The sequence below is a fragment of the Terrapene carolina genome, unplaced genomic scaffold (genome assembly GCF_002925995.2).
Source record: "Terrapene carolina triunguis isolate 2854851 unplaced genomic scaffold, T_m_triunguis-2.0 Scaffold68, whole genome shotgun sequence".
In the NCBI taxonomy this organism is placed as follows: Eukaryota; Metazoa; Chordata; order Testudines; family Emydidae; genus Terrapene; species Terrapene triunguis.
The window spans coordinates 32,698,891-32,714,667 of record NW_020664419.1 but is presented as its reverse complement, the minus strand read 5'-3'; the positions used below and the strand labels follow the sequence as shown (position 1 = coordinate 32,714,667).

The following is a 15,777-nucleotide window of genomic DNA, read 5'->3' as shown; positions in this document are numbered from 1 at the left end:
ACAGAAAAACTTCAAAAACAGACTCCAACGAGAGACTGCTGAGCTGGTATTGATATGCAAACTAGACACAATCAACTCAGGGTTAAATAGGGATTGGGAATGGCTGAGCCATTACAAACATTGAATCTATCTCCCCTTGTAAGTACTCTCACACTTGCTTCTTATCAAACTGTCTGTACTGGGCTATCTTGATTATCATTTCAAAAGTTTTTTTTCTCTTACTTAATTGGCCTCTCAGAGTTGGTAAGACAACTCCCACCTGTTCATGCTCTCTGTATGTGTGTATATATATCTCTTCGATATGTTTCACTCAATATGCATCCGAAGAAGTGGGTTGTAGCCCACGAAAGCTTATGCTCTAATAAATTTGTTAGTCTCTAAGGTGCCACAAGTACTCCTGTTCTTTTTGTCCATTATGAAGTATTTTACTCCTACCTCTGAAGCAGCTGATATGAAAACTGTTACAGACAGCTTACCTTGCTAAATGGACCACTGGCCTGATCTAGTCTGATCATTTCTATGTTCCTATTACCTTGTGAAGTCACTTAACTGCTATGTGACTCAGTTTCCCCAACTGTATAATAATTATTATTAAATAATTATGCTGACCTGCCTCCAGCAGTGTTGAGGCTTAGTACATTATTATTTGTAAATAGCTTAATGTTTGTTGGATAAAAGGTGCTACAGATGTACAAACTACTTGCACCAGAAAAAGGGATGAGTCATACAATATGATTAATGGGATGTCAGGTCAGGCTAAGCCTGATACCGTAATGAGAGTAGACGGTACTATCTGCAGCTCATAATTAAGACTGCCCTTCACTTCCCATTATAAGGCCAGGTGTCTGCCTCAGGCTGCATTTTTGGGGGAGAGTTTCAGCTAAAATGATTCGGCCATTTCTGAGAACAAGGTTAGGGGAAAAAATGGTTTTGCCCATCTTAAAAACATTCTGGTGACTTTTTCTTTGAGAAGGTCTAGCGTCCCTATGGGTTGGAACAGAGACTTGAATTTTGGCAAGATGGTGGCCTTTTGGCAAGGTGCTGTCCCTATGAAAATCTGCCCATATATGGCCAAGTTCTAATCCTTTGAAAAATTGAAGTTCTGACATACTCAGGAGAGACTTCTTAGAGATGATGGGGAGACTCGGAGTAGTTGGTCAAGGAGACCGGGACCTGGGGGGAACAGTGGTGGGAGTAGGGTAGACAACTCTGATAGGGAGCTGACGTGCAGGGGGAGAATTGGAACTGGCTGGACAAAGAAGCTTGAACAAGGAGCCCCCGGGAGCGGGAGACTGAGATTGGATGAAGAGCCCAAGGAGGGAGATTGGCACTGGGAGCCAGTGGGTTCTGTAGTGAATGAGGCTGTTGTCTGTAGGGCCCCTACCTCATTTTTTCTAGAAATTGAAAGCTGTCTAATGAATGAGGCAGGAAACTGCAGGAAGAAATAGGATGGTATCATGGTAAAGGCCATTTGAGGGTGAACTGGAGAACTGGATTCTATTCTTGCCTCAACCACAGAGTTCCCATGTGATGCTGAGCAAGTCACCTACACTCAACTTTTCACAGATGGTCACTGATTGTGTGTTCCTCATTTCTGAGTGCCCAACTTGATACACTGTTGTCTAACTTGCAGAAGTGCTGAGCACTTGGCTGTAGCTGAAGTCAGCGGGAGCTGTGCTATATAATGCTAAATACTCTGAAAAATCAGGTCTCAGGTGTCTGAAATTGGGCATCCAAAGTTAGTGGATACTTGTGACTTTAATTTCTCTGTGCCTCAGTTCCCTACTGATAAAATTGGAATAAATGGCCAAGCTTGTGAAGGCCTTACACTCAACTTGATGGCATTTTTGTGTTTGTCTGAAGTGTGATAATTTGTGAATGCCACTTCCAATTCCAAAGTTGCAGGGAGTGTTCCAAGCATCAGTGGACAGAAACCTATTGATTTTGAGGAAAGTTAGAAAATGGAAAGAGGGAAAATGGGGGACACCTGGAGCCCCTGCTATCTGGTTAGCACAACCACAGCTTCAAGCAGCTCTGCAGTTGTCTGGAGATCAAACAACTGGTTGATGGCTCCCATTAAAGTCTTCCAGTGTATCTGGGGCAGGGTGGGGGGGACGACCCTGGTATGGGTGGAGGGGACAATGGGGAGCACTCAGAACCCATGTTAGAGAGGAGATTGCAGGGAGAGGCAGGGAGTCCCTGACATAGAGGGAGATAGAAGGGTGGCACACAGGGAGCTTGTGGGGTGGAATAGAGGAATGCAAGAGCCCCAGCATGTGTAATAAACTCCACCCACAAAAGCTACAAAGTGTGCAAGTGCAATCCTCTAATAATACCCCCTCATCTCACAGGAGTGTTGTGAAAATAAAGTAATGTTTGTGAAGCAGTCAGATGCTATAGCAATGAGCACTGTAGAAAAGCCCACAAGGAAATTGATCATTCTTTCTTCAGAGCAGGATTTGAGTAGCATGCAGTACAGAAAGGATGGAGTCACTTAACAATTAGGATAAAACAAAATATTGAATAGCTGCTCAGTTGGTGAGCACCATCTATCCTGATCCTCTGGAAAAAATAGTATGTTATCATGTAATTACAGACTGCATCATAATGCATATGCACAATGGGCAGAATTAGGGTTGCATGGGCAGCCTTAATGCGGGCATTTTCTAAATTTTAGTGTTTGATTTTGTAACCTTAATGTTCTTTTTACATGATTTTGTGTGTGTAATATTCATATTAAAGAAAAAATAATAATTTATGGGTGCTAATGTTCTCAGCCTACAGATCGTGAAAGATAAAATAAATGTAGAGCATCTGTTATAGGACACATAGATACTCTCACAAAATCTGTCTGGGACTGGGGGCTCTTGCCTACTTCTAGCCCTCTGTAGATGTGACTCCCTATTACTCAAAACTTCTGTGGGCCTTAAAACAATATATTTATCTATGTTGTATTATTGTTATATGATTTTTTTTAAAGGCAAAAGAAATGTCTTGTGTGAAGAAGTTTCTGGCCTTGACAGTTCAGATGACATTCATGATGTAATGGTAGGATTACATATGAACTTATTGTTTTTCTTGAAGTATATTTTTAAAAATATGTGTAGGATAAGTTTTGATTTTTTTGTCTCATTTAATTCACTTCCTTTTACTGTCCAGCCACAGTGGGCCAAATTCTGCCTGGATTCAATGGAGTTACACAAGGCAAAAATTTGCCTGCTGGATAGCGGAAGGAAATGGCAGCTAAAGTGCATTTACAGTAGGAAGAATTTGGCCCAGTATCAGCATGGGATGTATTTTGTGGTCCAGCAGATTGGTATGCAGTGCCCATCAAATGTATATGCAGCCCCTACTGAAGTAATTTATACTGTGTTGTACTGTACATCAAATTAACTATGCACTGGCCAGTCTATTACAGATGCTCCCCAACTTACGCAAGCGTTCCGTTCCGGAATGCCTTGCGTAACTCGAATTTTGCCTAAGTCGGAAACATATACCCGACAATTACACACAAAAAAAACCCAAAAAACCCCTCCTATTTCTAGCTTACGGAACTTTTTCCGTAAGTGCGGATTTGCGTAAATCGGGTTTGTGTAATCCGGGGGGTATCTGTAATTGATAACAAAATCTGTGGTCTTGCCATTCAAGGAAGTTGCGTGTCTGATTTATTAGTTAATCATTTAACTTGTATTTACACACCACGCACGCCAACAATTTATTGCACGTACTTAATCCTATAGCATACCAAGTGAAGCCACTGGCAGTCTACGTGGCCATTACTACCTACTCATACCAAAGCTTTACCAAGTTATTTTGGCCATCTATTATGTTGCACTTTCACTGATCATATAGTTCTGGAAGACAAAGATGACTGTCTCTACAGCAGCTCACACATGTCTCTGTGTGAATGGATGCTCAAGATATTAGTGACGCAACCCCGTGAACAAATGAGCAGACTAGAAAATCACCCCATGAGCCAGTCAGTCACCCAATTAAAAAAATGGGTCTTGAGCAGATGACACAAGGGCCTCCAAAGCAACTGTAATTTTTACTATTTTCTTTGGGACTGGGAGTTTCTCAAAAATATATACATATGTCCTGGAGCCTTACAATTCCATTTGTCCTGCAGGCAGAAGAGCGTATGTGCATATGCACGTCAACAAGCCCTCATTTGTTATTCAGAGGAATTCACTTTGGAAATGCTGTAAGGAGCAGATAGAATTAAAAGGCTCTGTGACTATACCTGTTCTCCCAACTAAGTTATCACAGCTATGCCAGTGCACAGCTTCCTGGGCCCACAAAATGGAATCATGGGTATAACTTTGATATACTGCAGAAAATGAGCAGTTGATATTGGATATGTTAATAAAAGTTTCCTGGGTCTTAAATCTGTGGAATCATAATGCAGGTTCTTTTTTGTGCCAGTCTAGGTTGGTAAGAAATGAAGAGACATCCTTTTTTTGGACTATAAAAAAGGATGCAATTAATTACCATAACCTACATTGTGATCAGATGCTGAATCATTATGCGAAAACTGGCTCCTTTACAACTAAAGTAAGTAGATAGTTAAAATCACTTGGCCTTTGGTATTATTCCCACAGTGCACGTGGGGAACTTTATTGGTATTAGGTTTCATGAACAGATTATACAAGGTGAAGGATTAGTGAGTGTTAGTGGTTTTTTAAAATTTATTTTCATATAAATGTGACCAACAGTAACTGATTATAAGAAGTCAAAGCTAAAGGCTTTCCATATATGGGACCAAATTCATCCCAGGTTATTCAGCAGGATGAATTTGGTTTTCTATTGATATGTAACCACAGGGGCATGGCTGATTTTTGGAAATTCTAAAGGAACAATATTCACGTTCTCAGCTCTAAATGTGTGAGGCCCCAACCCTGCAATCAGATCCACATGTGCAAACCCTTGCACCCATGTGAAGCCCTGTTGATATCATTGGTGTTCTATGTGGCATACAAGACTCTGTCTGTGTGGATTCTGTTGCAGAGCCCGAGTGACCTGTATGGTTTGTTTGTTTGCTAAGTACATTGTACGATAGTGAGCGTTTCAATTGCGGATTGATTTCTGTAGGTGGTGGTGGGGAAGGGTTGAGGGAAAGCTAGTTATTAGCTACTATTTATTATTTGTTTTTGTGATCTTATGTCAAAGGCACCTAGGGCTTTTAAGATAGGCATGGTACCATTTTGTTATAGTAATATTTTTAGCATCTAAATAGATTGTTGTGCTATAATTAATGTAATTCTCAAATCTGTTTAAATTAATGAATGAAACACCAATGAAAGGCTTTACTGTTCTTTTTCGAGTTCTTCCTTATGTCCATTCCATGCTAGGTGTGTGTGCGCCACATGCACAGTTGCTGGAGATTTTTCCCTTGGTGGTATCCATTGGGCCGGCTCTAGCGCCCTCTGGTGTTACACACATACGCACTGGTATAATGGGTGCCCCTGGCCCTGTGCCCTCTCAGTTCCTTCTGTGACAGTTGCTGGAATGACTCTTCTTGCTGTAGCAAGGCTTCTTTCCTTATGGTTTGGACTTTCTCTGTTCATATTTTATATAGTTATTGTAGTTAGTATATATAGTTCTTAGTTAGAGTCAGTGTAGTGTTAGTAGCTGTCTCTGTTGTTGAGGGACTTTTTGCCCCAGGGGCTAGGCATGCCCCAGTCCCTGGGCTTCAAGCTGTGTGCCCCGTGAGGCAAGCCGATGCCAGCGAGAGACCTGCACTCTAGCCGTCTAATGTGTCTGGGCAAGTCTGACATTAAAGGGAAGAGCCAGATCTGCAGGGCCTTCAGACCTCGCACGAGAAAGGATAGGGACATTCAGCTGAAGGCCATTCTTGTGAAGGAGGCCCTGAGACCAGCCTCAGAGTTCAGCCCCTCTAAATCAGTGCCAAGCACCTTGACATCCGTGCGGAGTACTCCCCTGGCACCGTGTTCTTCCCTCACCACTCTCCATTCTCGGTGCTGATGAAAAGGTATAAGAAACAGTGCACTGAGGGGGCATTCTCCGGTACAGAATAGGGACAAGCAGGGAGTGCCTAGCGCAGTGAGACCCATATCGGGCCACTCATCCTCCCCTGAGCCTCTGATTGCACTGCTGACTCTGCCTAGAGATCTGGGTCCGATACAGAAACCACCACTGACTCCCCGGAGCAGCCATCGGGGCAGGTGTCTGCTGGCCTCTTTGAACCCCGGAGGCTTTCCAGGTGGCAAAAGACCTGCTGTCCCTCCTGATCCCACTGATCCCTCAAGTCCCCTCGTCAGCCAACACGACTGGGAACAGAAGAGAACAAGGTGCGCTGAGCTCCACCATGGCACCGACCACTGCATCGCCGTCCAGGGGCAAGCCCTCCATGGTCCCGATGCAGCGGTCCCCAGCCCGCCACTGGTCCCCAGTTCCCCGGTATCGCAGAAGCAGATACTGCACCACAATGGTCTTCAGGGGAAGAATCCTCTTCGGAGTCAGAAGGGGAATCCTTTGCTCCATCCAAAGCCTAATGGTACCCAGCCTACACACCAGACTATGGTACCGGCCCTTCTGCCAGCGCCTGGCCACCAAGCCACTGGGCGATGTGTGGCAGTACTGGTGTCTTTGGGGGTTTCCCCCATCACCTGGCCCACCCTTACCATTGCTCATACTCAGTAGTGTCAAAAAGGCGAGCTACTGTCTCTTCCCATCCAGCACCGGACCCTGACTCTGGTACTGACCCCAGTGCCTATATCCAGGAAATGGCCCAAAGGACCTGGTGGAAGTAGAGGAGGAGGAGGGAGACCCATCTCTGGCTCAGGCCTTCTCCTTGTCATCCCCAGACAAGGCAGTCGTAGGCCCTAGTAACCCACTCCCTCAGGATGACTCCAGGGCCCACCAAGAGCTTCTGAAAAGGGCAGCTGCGAACTTGGGCTTGGAAGTTGAGGAGTTTATGGAGTCAGCACACAGCCTAATCAACATCTTGGCTGCAGCTCCTCCCTTCAGAGTGGCCTTGCCTGTTAACGAAGTGGTGATGGGCCTCGTCAGAACACTGTAGCAGACTCCTTCTTCTCTGCCCCCGCACATCAAAAAGGGCAGAGAAGAAATACTATGTCCCAGCCAGTGGGTTTGAGTACTTTTATTCGCACCCGTATTGTGGGGGTCTCTGGGAATGTCGGTGATGAATGAGCGGGACAGAGATGGACAGTTGGGTGCTACCCCCAAAAATAAAGAGGTCAAGAGACAGGACTTGTTTGGACATAAGGTTTATTTGATGGGCAATCTCCAGTTACATATCTCCAACTAGCAGGTCCTGCTGGGGAGGTACGATTTTAATCTGTGGGACTCATTGTCCAAATTTAAGAATTCCCTACTGCAATAGTCAAGGCAGGAGTTCATGGCCATCTTAGAGGAGGGCAAGACTGTGGCCAGGACCTCCCTCCAGGCGGCTCTGGATGCAGCCGACTCAGCAGCCAGGACTATGGCATCGGCAGTCATCATGAGGCGCTGTTCGTGGCTCCATTCCTCTGGCCTCCATCACAAAATTCAGCAGTCCATCCAGGACCCCCCCCCGCCTTTGAGGGCACCTCCCTGTTCTCGGAACAGACAGACTCGAAGCTTCAAGAACTCAAGGGCCACTCTTCACTCCTTGGGCCTTTACACAGTTCCAGCTTCCAGGAAGCACTTTAGGCCTCAGCAGCCGCCTCAGGTTCGTGGCGCCTTCCATGCAGGAGCCCTACAAAAGAAAAGGGAAGGGTTTTAAGCAAAGCCAACCTTTCCCTCCTACCTCAGCCTCCCAGTTGGGCTCTCATAGATATCCTGGAATGGCCAGGCAGGCTTTTGAAGGTATGTCCAAGGGCAATATACCAGTCTCGACACCAGATCCATCCCCCCCTTTGTTTTTGGACCACCTGTCACCCTTCAGCCCAGGATGATTAAATATAACATCGGACCATTGGGTACTGAGTACAGTAACAATTGCTTAGACCCTCCAATTTTCATCCACCCCTCCCTCCAACCCTCCACCCTCGTCTCTCTTCAGGGACCTTACCCACAAGCAGCTTCTTGTCCAGGAGGTGCAAGCCCTCCTACATGTGGGGCCATAGAGGAAGTTCCTCGAGACTTGAGAGGGAAGGGGTTTTACTCACAGTTTCTTAATTCTGAAGGCCAAGAGCAGTCTACGGCCCATCCTGGACCTGCATCGTCTCTACAAATATCTCAAGAAACAGAGGTTCCACCTGCCCTCCCTGGCCTCCATCATTCCCTCCCGGGATCCAGGAGACTGGTATGCCGCCCTCGACTTAAAGAACACTTATTTCCACATCTTCTGTTCCCATGGAAGACAGAGATTTCTCAGATTTATAGTGGGTCTACTACCAATTCACCGCTCTTCCCTTCGCCCTGTTGGCAGCCTCACGGGTCTTCACGAAGTGCATGGTGGTGGTAGCAGCCTTCCTCAGGCATCAAAGCATACAAGTCTACCCATACCTCGACGACTGGCTGATCAAGGGTCAGTTGCAGGCTTAGGTGCAGCACAGCATCAGTACAGTCTGGGCCACCTTCCAGGTCCTGGGTCTGTTGATAAACAAGCAGAAGTCAACCCTTGTTCTGGTTCAGAGAATACTATTTATCGGGGCAGTGCTTGACTTGACCCAGGCCAAAGCCTCCCTACCAGAAGCCCGATTCCAAGCTATGTCGGACCTGATTTTGGAAGTCATGATCCACCCAATAATGATTGTTTGGATCTGCCTCAAACTATTGTGACACATGGTGGCATATACCTATGTGGTGCAGTACACAAGGCTATGCCTCAAACCCCTCCAGATGTGGCTGCCGTCAGTCTATTCCCCGAGCAGACACCACCTGGACTCAATACTCACGATTTTGCCTCTGGTCCTCACTTTGCTGACCTGGTGGAGAGACCCAGAATCCATAATTGAAGGGTTACCCTTTGCTGACCCTCAACCATTGATAACCCTAGTCTCGGACACATCAGGCCTGGGGTGGGGAGCCCACCACAGCAATCTCAGGACCCAGGACCTCTGGTCCCAGGAAGAACTCTCCCTGCATATAAATGTCAGGGAACTCAGGGCAGTATGCTTGGCTTGCCAGGTGTTCCTTCCCCAGATCTTAAGCAAAGTGGTGCAGGTCCTGATGGACAACACTGCATCAATGTTTTACATCAGAGGTGGGCAAACTATGGCCTGCGGGCCACGTCCAGCCCGTGGGACCATTTTCCCCGGCCCCTGAGCTCCTGGCCCGGGAGGCTAGCTGCTAGCCCCTCCCCTGCTGTTCCCCCTCCTCCACAGCCTCAGCTCACTGCGCCACCAGCACAATACTCTGGGTGGCGGGGCGGTGAGCTCCTGGGGCAGTGCAGCTGCAGAGCCCGGCCTGACCCGGTGCGTGGCTGGCTCCAGCCGGGCGGTGTGGCTGCCTATCATGGTGCAGCCGTGCTGCCAGCCGCCGTGCTGCCAGCCACTGGTGCTCCAGGCAGTGCGGTAAGGGGGCAGGGAGCAGGGGAGGGGGGTTGGATAGAAGGCAGGGGAGTTCGGGGGTGGTCAGGGGCCAGGAGCATGGATAGGGGTCGGGGCGGTCAGAGGGCAGGGAACAGGGGGGTTGAATAGGGGCAGGGGTCCTGGGGGCGGTCAGGGAGAAGGGGTGGTTGGATGGGGTAGAGGTTCTGGGTGGGGGGGGGAGGCAGTCAGGAAGGAGAAGAGGGGTTGGATGGGGCAATGGGAGGCAGTTAGGGGTGGGGGTTCCGGGGGCGGTCAAGGAGCAGGGGGGGGTGGATGGGGCAGGGGTCCCGGGGGACAGTCAAGAATGAGAGGAGGGGTTGGATGGGGCGGCTGGGGGCTGTCAGGGGTGGGGGTTCTGGGGGCGGTCAGGGGACAAGGAGAAGGGATGGTTGGATGGGGCAGGGGTCCTGTGGGGGGGCAGTCAGGAAGGAGATGGGGTGTTGGATGGGGCGTGGTGGGCAGTTAGGGGTGGGGAAAAGTTAGGGGCGGCAGGTCTGGGGGCAGTCAGGGAGAAGGGGTGGTTGGATGGGGCAGGAGTCCCTGGGGGGGCAGTCAGGAAGGAGAGGGAGGGTTGGATGGGGCGGCAGGGGACAGTTACAGGCAGGGAGTCCAGGGATGGTCAGGGGACAGGGAGCAGGGGGGGTGGATGGGGCAGGGGTCCGGGGGGGGGGCCCCCCGGGGACACCGGGGGGTTGGATGGGGCAGGAGTCCCAGGAGGCCGTCAGGGGCGAGAAGCGGGGGGGGTCGGATAGGGGGCAGCCTCCCCTAACCGGCCCTCCATACAATTTCTGAAACCCGATGCGGCCCTCAGGCCAAAAAGTTTGCCCGCCCGTTTTACATCAGCAAGCAGGGAGAGGCTCAGTCTACAGCCCTGTGCCAGGAGATCCTCCAGCTGTGGTACTTCTGCATGAAACACACCATTCACCTCGAGGCGTCATCTCCCGGGAGCCTGAAACTCAGATTGCAGATTGCCTCAGCAGATCCTTTTCCTCTCGCCACAAGTGGTCTCTTTACTCAGTCGTCAGTGTCATCTCCCCAGGGGGACCTGTTCACCGCCAGACAGAACAGGAAATACCATCAGTTCTGTTCGCTGCGCAGGCACAGCATGGGCTCCCTCTCCATTGCCTTCCTGCTCTTGTGAGCAGACCACCTACTGTACGCCTTCCCACCAATTCTCTTGGTTCACAAGATCCTCCTAAAAATCAAACAGGACAAGGTGAGGGTTTTCCTGATAGTACCAGCATGGCCACGCCAGCATTGGTTTGGTATATTTCTGGACCTCTCAGTGGCTGTTCCGCTCATGCTTCCAGTCCACCCAGACTTGATTTCACAAGACCACGGCCAGTTGTTTCACCTGAACCTCACCTCTCTGCACCTGACTGCATGGTTGCTGTACAGCTGAATCCTGAAGAGCGAGCCTGCTCGGTCAGGTTCAACAGGTCTTGCTAGGTAGTAGAAAGCTTCCCACCAGGGCAATCTACCTGGCCAAGTGGAAACATTTCACATGTTGGGCCTCTGAACAGAATCTGTCTCCATTCGAATCTTCTCTGCAGTCTATCTTGAACTATCTGCTCCAACTAAATCATCAGGGTCTGGCTTTCTCATCTATTAAGGTTCACTTGGCACCCATCTTAGTCTTCCACCCTCCAGTACAGGGCAGATCAATGTTCTCCCATTAGATGACAGTCAGGTTTCTCAAGGGTCTCTAGGGTTGGGAATCATCAAGAAAGGGATAGATAATAAGACAGAAAATATCATATTGCCTCTATATAAATCCATGGTACGCCCACACCTTGAATACTGCGTGCAGATATGGTCGCTCCATCTCAAAAAAGATATATTGGAATTGGAAAAGGTTCAGAAAAGGGCAACAAAAATGATTAGGGGTATAGAACGGCTTCCGTATGAGGAGAGATTAATAAGACTGGGATTTTTCAGCTTGGAAAAGAGGTGACTAAGGGGGGATATGATAGAGGTTTATAAAATCATGACTGGTATAGAGAAAGTAAATAAGGAAGTGTTATTTACTCCTTCTCATAATACAAGAACAAGAGGCCACCATATGAAATTAATAGGTAGCAGGTTTAAAACAAACACAAGAAAGTATTTTTTTACGGAACGCACTGTCAACCTCTGGAACTCCTTGCCAGAGGGTGTTGTGAAGGCCAATACTATAACGGGGTTCAAAAGGGAGCTAGATAGATTCATGGAAGATCAATGGTTATTAGGCAGGATGAGCAGGAATGGTGTCCCTAGCCTCTGTTTGCCAGAAGCTGGGATTGGGTGACAGGGCATAGATCACTTGATGATAACCTGTCTGTTCATTCCCTTTGGGGCACCTACCATTGGCTACTGTCAGAGGACAAGATACTGGGCTTGATGGACCTTTGGTCTGACCCAAACGGTCTGATGAGCGTTCTTATGTTCTTATGTTCTCAAAAGACTCTACCCTCAGGTTGGCGAACTAGTCCCCCGACCGGAATTAAACTTGGTCCTGTCAAAGTTCACGGGGCCTCCCTTTGAGCAGTTAGCATCTTGTTCTTTACTGCTTCTCTTTTGGAAGGTCACCTTCCTTGTGGTGATCACTTTGGCCAGAAGGGTCTCTCAGATCAAAGCCCTTATGTCAGAACCCTTTATACGATGTTCTTCAAGGACAAGGTTCAGCTGTGCCCCCATCTGGCCTTCCTACCAAAGGTGGTTCGCAATTCCACAGCAACCAGGATATTTTTCTACCTGTCTTCTTCCCAAAACCTCACAAGACTGCTGAGGAATGTTGGCTTCATATGTTGGATGTTAGGCAGGCCCTCGCCTTTTATATTGAGAGAACTAAGCCCTTCTGCAAGTCCATGCAACTCTTTGTAGCAGTAGCGGAAAGGATGAAAGGGCTACCGATATCATCCCAAAGAATCTTATCCTGGATAACTGCCTGTATCTGAGCTTGCTACAAGCAGCGAAGGTTCTGCCTCCGGCCATTGTGACCACTCATTCCACAAGAGCCCAGACTTCTCAGCAGTATTCCTTGCAGTTACCGATTCAGGACATCTGCAGGGCTGCAACTTGGTTGTTGGTGCATACCTTCCCATCCCACTACGCCATCATCCAACAGGCTCGAGACGATGCCGGTTTCAGAAGAGCCGTGTTACAGTCAGCACGCCCATGAACTCCGAGCCCACCTCCGAAAGTACTGCTTGTGAGTCACCTAGCATGGAATGGAGATGAGCAAGCACTCGAAGTAGAAAAAACAGTTATTAACCATTTGTAACTGTTGTTCTTTGAGATGTGTTGTTCATGTCCATTCCATGACCCACCCTCCTACCCCTCTGTTGGAGTTACCAGCGAGAAGGAACTCAGAGGGTGCGGGGCTGGCAGCGCCCCGTATACTAGCGCATATATGCACAATTCCAGAGAGCGCTAAAGCGGGCCCAACGGATACCACTGAGGGAAAAATCTCCGTCAAGTGTGCATGCGGCGCACACACACCTAACATGGAATGGACATGAGCAACACATCTCAAAGAACAACAGTTATGGAAGATTAGTAACCATTTTTTCCCTCACCAATTTTGTTGTGTCTTACAAAAACAAAGGAACTGAATATGTGCAACAAGGTCAAAGGTCTTTATTTAGAATTGGTTTCAGAATTCAAGGTCAAATTTACCATTGCCTGTGTTGCACCCTGACAAAGGGTGATCTCCTAAGTATTGCAGGTGAATGGGTGACAATTGCACTACCTAGCAAAGAGCTGTTCATGTGGCAATAGCAGGGGAAGAAAGAGGATAGATAGGGAGAGGGAGATATCCAGAGGTTAGCTATAATTTTTAAAGTCCTAACTGGCTTGGGACTTGGTTACTTGAGAGACAGCTTCCCACCCTGTGCCATACTGCTACACATACAACCAGCAAAGGTACTAGAGCTTGAGCTCCCTTTTTCTCTGAGGGTAGGTTGGCGGGGGGGGGGGGGGGGGGGGAGGAGCAGATGTCCTCCCATAAAGGTCCCTCAGCTCTGGAACTTGCCTCCTTAGTCTATCAGAGCTCAGATCTGCTGACTTTCCTGTCAGGCAGGAAAGCTTGCTTTTCCTTCCAGGCATTTAGGCTCCAGTTCAGCAAGATACTTAAACACGTGCCTAAGTCCACCTCCATTAAGGAAAGCACTTAAGTATGTGCTTAAATTTTAAGCAGATGCTTAAATACCATTAAAGTCAATGGGACATAAGTGCTTGCTTAACATTAACCAAGCACTTAAGTGCTTTCCTGATTAGGAATGGTTTGCTGGGCCTCAGGGAGGGGCTCAGTCCCTGCGAGGGCGGCAGTCAGGCAGCTCTCTGCGGCTTGCCTGCGGGAGGTCCGCCGGTCCCGCGGATTCGGCAGCATTTCGGCGGCGGGTATGCTGAATCCATGGGACCGGCAGACCTCCCGCAGGCATGCCGCCGAATCCGTGGGACCGGGGACCTCCCACAGGTATGCCGCCAAAGGCAGCCTGCCTGCCGTGCTTGGGGCAGCAAAAAAGCTAGAGCCGCCCCTGTCTGTAATGGAGTGAGCAACCTATTATTTGTTATGTTGAAGAATGATGTGTGGTTGCAAATGTTAATTGCAATGCAGGATGGGCACCTGTTAAGGAATTACGTCCCTTTATAAACAGAAGGAATAAATACACAATTTTCAATAAAGGTCAAGACAGTGCTATCTGTCCTCTTTATCAGTGTACCAGGGAAAATGCCAAACCATCATCTGATCTCTTCCTTACTCTCTTTAAGATTGGACTTTGTTTGAATCTGAGAAATTTGCCATGGTATGTTCCAGCAAATCCAAATACCTTTTTCCCCCGCTGCTATGGTATTTGCATGGATGATGAGAAACATGATTTTATAGGTAAGTCATTTGAGTAGCTTCCATGTTCAATCTCAGGCATTTCTCTGTACTAATAACTTGATCTTGAAAGCAAAGGTCTAAGCAGTGTGGCCTGGATCCAGCAAAGCACTTAAGCACACTCTACTTTAAACATGTCAGGAGTCCAGCTGAAGTCAATAGGACAACTCACATGCTTCAAGTTCAAACTTGTGCTTGTGTTTTGCTGGATCAGAGCTAGAATACTCACTACCTGGCATCCATACAGAGCCAAATTCTGCCCTCAGATTACTCCCACTTAGGTCCCAAAGAGTCTCACAGCTTCTCTGAGTGAAACATCTTTGCAGAGTAGTTTTAGTTCATACATGTTTTCAAATTAAGGGCTAGTGTCATGCACTAACTTGCCCATGTGGACCCTGCTGGCATGTTCCTTAGTGTATATTAATGGTGGTACTGTTTGAGAAAGGACTACACTAAATGCGCACTAGGGAACTTTTAGTGCACTTCAGCAGTGGCCACACAGGTGAGTTAGTGTACAGCACCCTAGTGTGCACTAGAATTTACACCAGGGGTCGGCAACCTAGGGCACGCATGGCAAAGACGGCACGCGAGCCGATTTTGCCTGGCACACGGCTGTCAGCCAGGGTCCTGGCCGCCGGCCCTGCTCAGCCTGCTTCCGGCTGAGTGAACGGAACCCCAGGCCAGCAGGAGGCTGAGCGGGGCCAGCGGCCGGGACCCCAGACCGGCAGCAGGCGCGCCCTCCGGCTCCCCCCTCACCGCGCTCGGGTTCTGCGGCTCCCGGAAGTGTGAGCCGCTGGGGTGCGGGGCCCTGAGCCTGCTCAGGGAGGGGCGGCGGCGGCTCAGACTCCCGGGAGCCGCAGAGCCCGAGCGTGGTGAGGGGGAAGCCGGGGGGGGCGCATGGGGACCACCGCCTGCATGCATCCGCTGCAGGAGACCCCCCCCGGGGGGGCACCGGGCCGCAGCCCGGGCAGGCGCACCCCCCGGCTCTCCCCTCACCGCGCTCGGGTTCTGCAGCTCCCAGGAGTGTGAGCCGCCGCCGCTGCCCCTCCCGGAGCTCCCCCACTCCCACTGCCTCAGCAGTCTGCAGGGGAGGGGCTGTGCCCGCGGCAGCCCAGCAGCATGTTCTGCCTCCACGTGGAGCCAGCGTCTGACTGGCATGGGCATGGTAAGGGGAGTCCCGGGGGGCAGTCAGGGAGCAGGGAGAGGGTTGGATGGGTCGGGAGTTCTGGGGGTCCTGTCAGGGGGCAGGGAGTGGTTGGATGGGGCGTGGGAGTCCCAGGGGTCTGTCTAGGGGCGGGGGTGTGGATAAGGGTTGGGGCAGTCAGGGGACAGGTACGGGGTAGGGTAATAGGGTGGGGGAGTCTCAGGAGGGGGCAGTCAGGGGACAAGGAACAGGGAGGCTTAGGTAGGGGG

General features: G+C 49.4%; 1 protein-coding gene across 1 annotated transcript in view; it reads left to right on the top strand.

Moving 5' to 3' along the window:
- Positions 1 to 15,777, top strand: part of TTLL8 (tubulin tyrosine ligase like 8) — a 56,149-nt gene that overhangs the window by 10,217 nt on the left and 30,155 nt on the right. Inside the window, exons 6-8 of the mRNA XM_024201452.3 lie at positions 2,981 to 3,048; positions 4,426 to 4,554; positions 14,253 to 14,367. Of these exons, the coding sequence (XP_024057220.1) occupies positions 2,981 to 3,048; positions 4,426 to 4,554; positions 14,253 to 14,367 (312 nt within the window). The remainder of the gene's footprint in view (positions 1 to 2,980; positions 3,049 to 4,425; positions 4,555 to 14,252; positions 14,368 to 15,777) is intronic.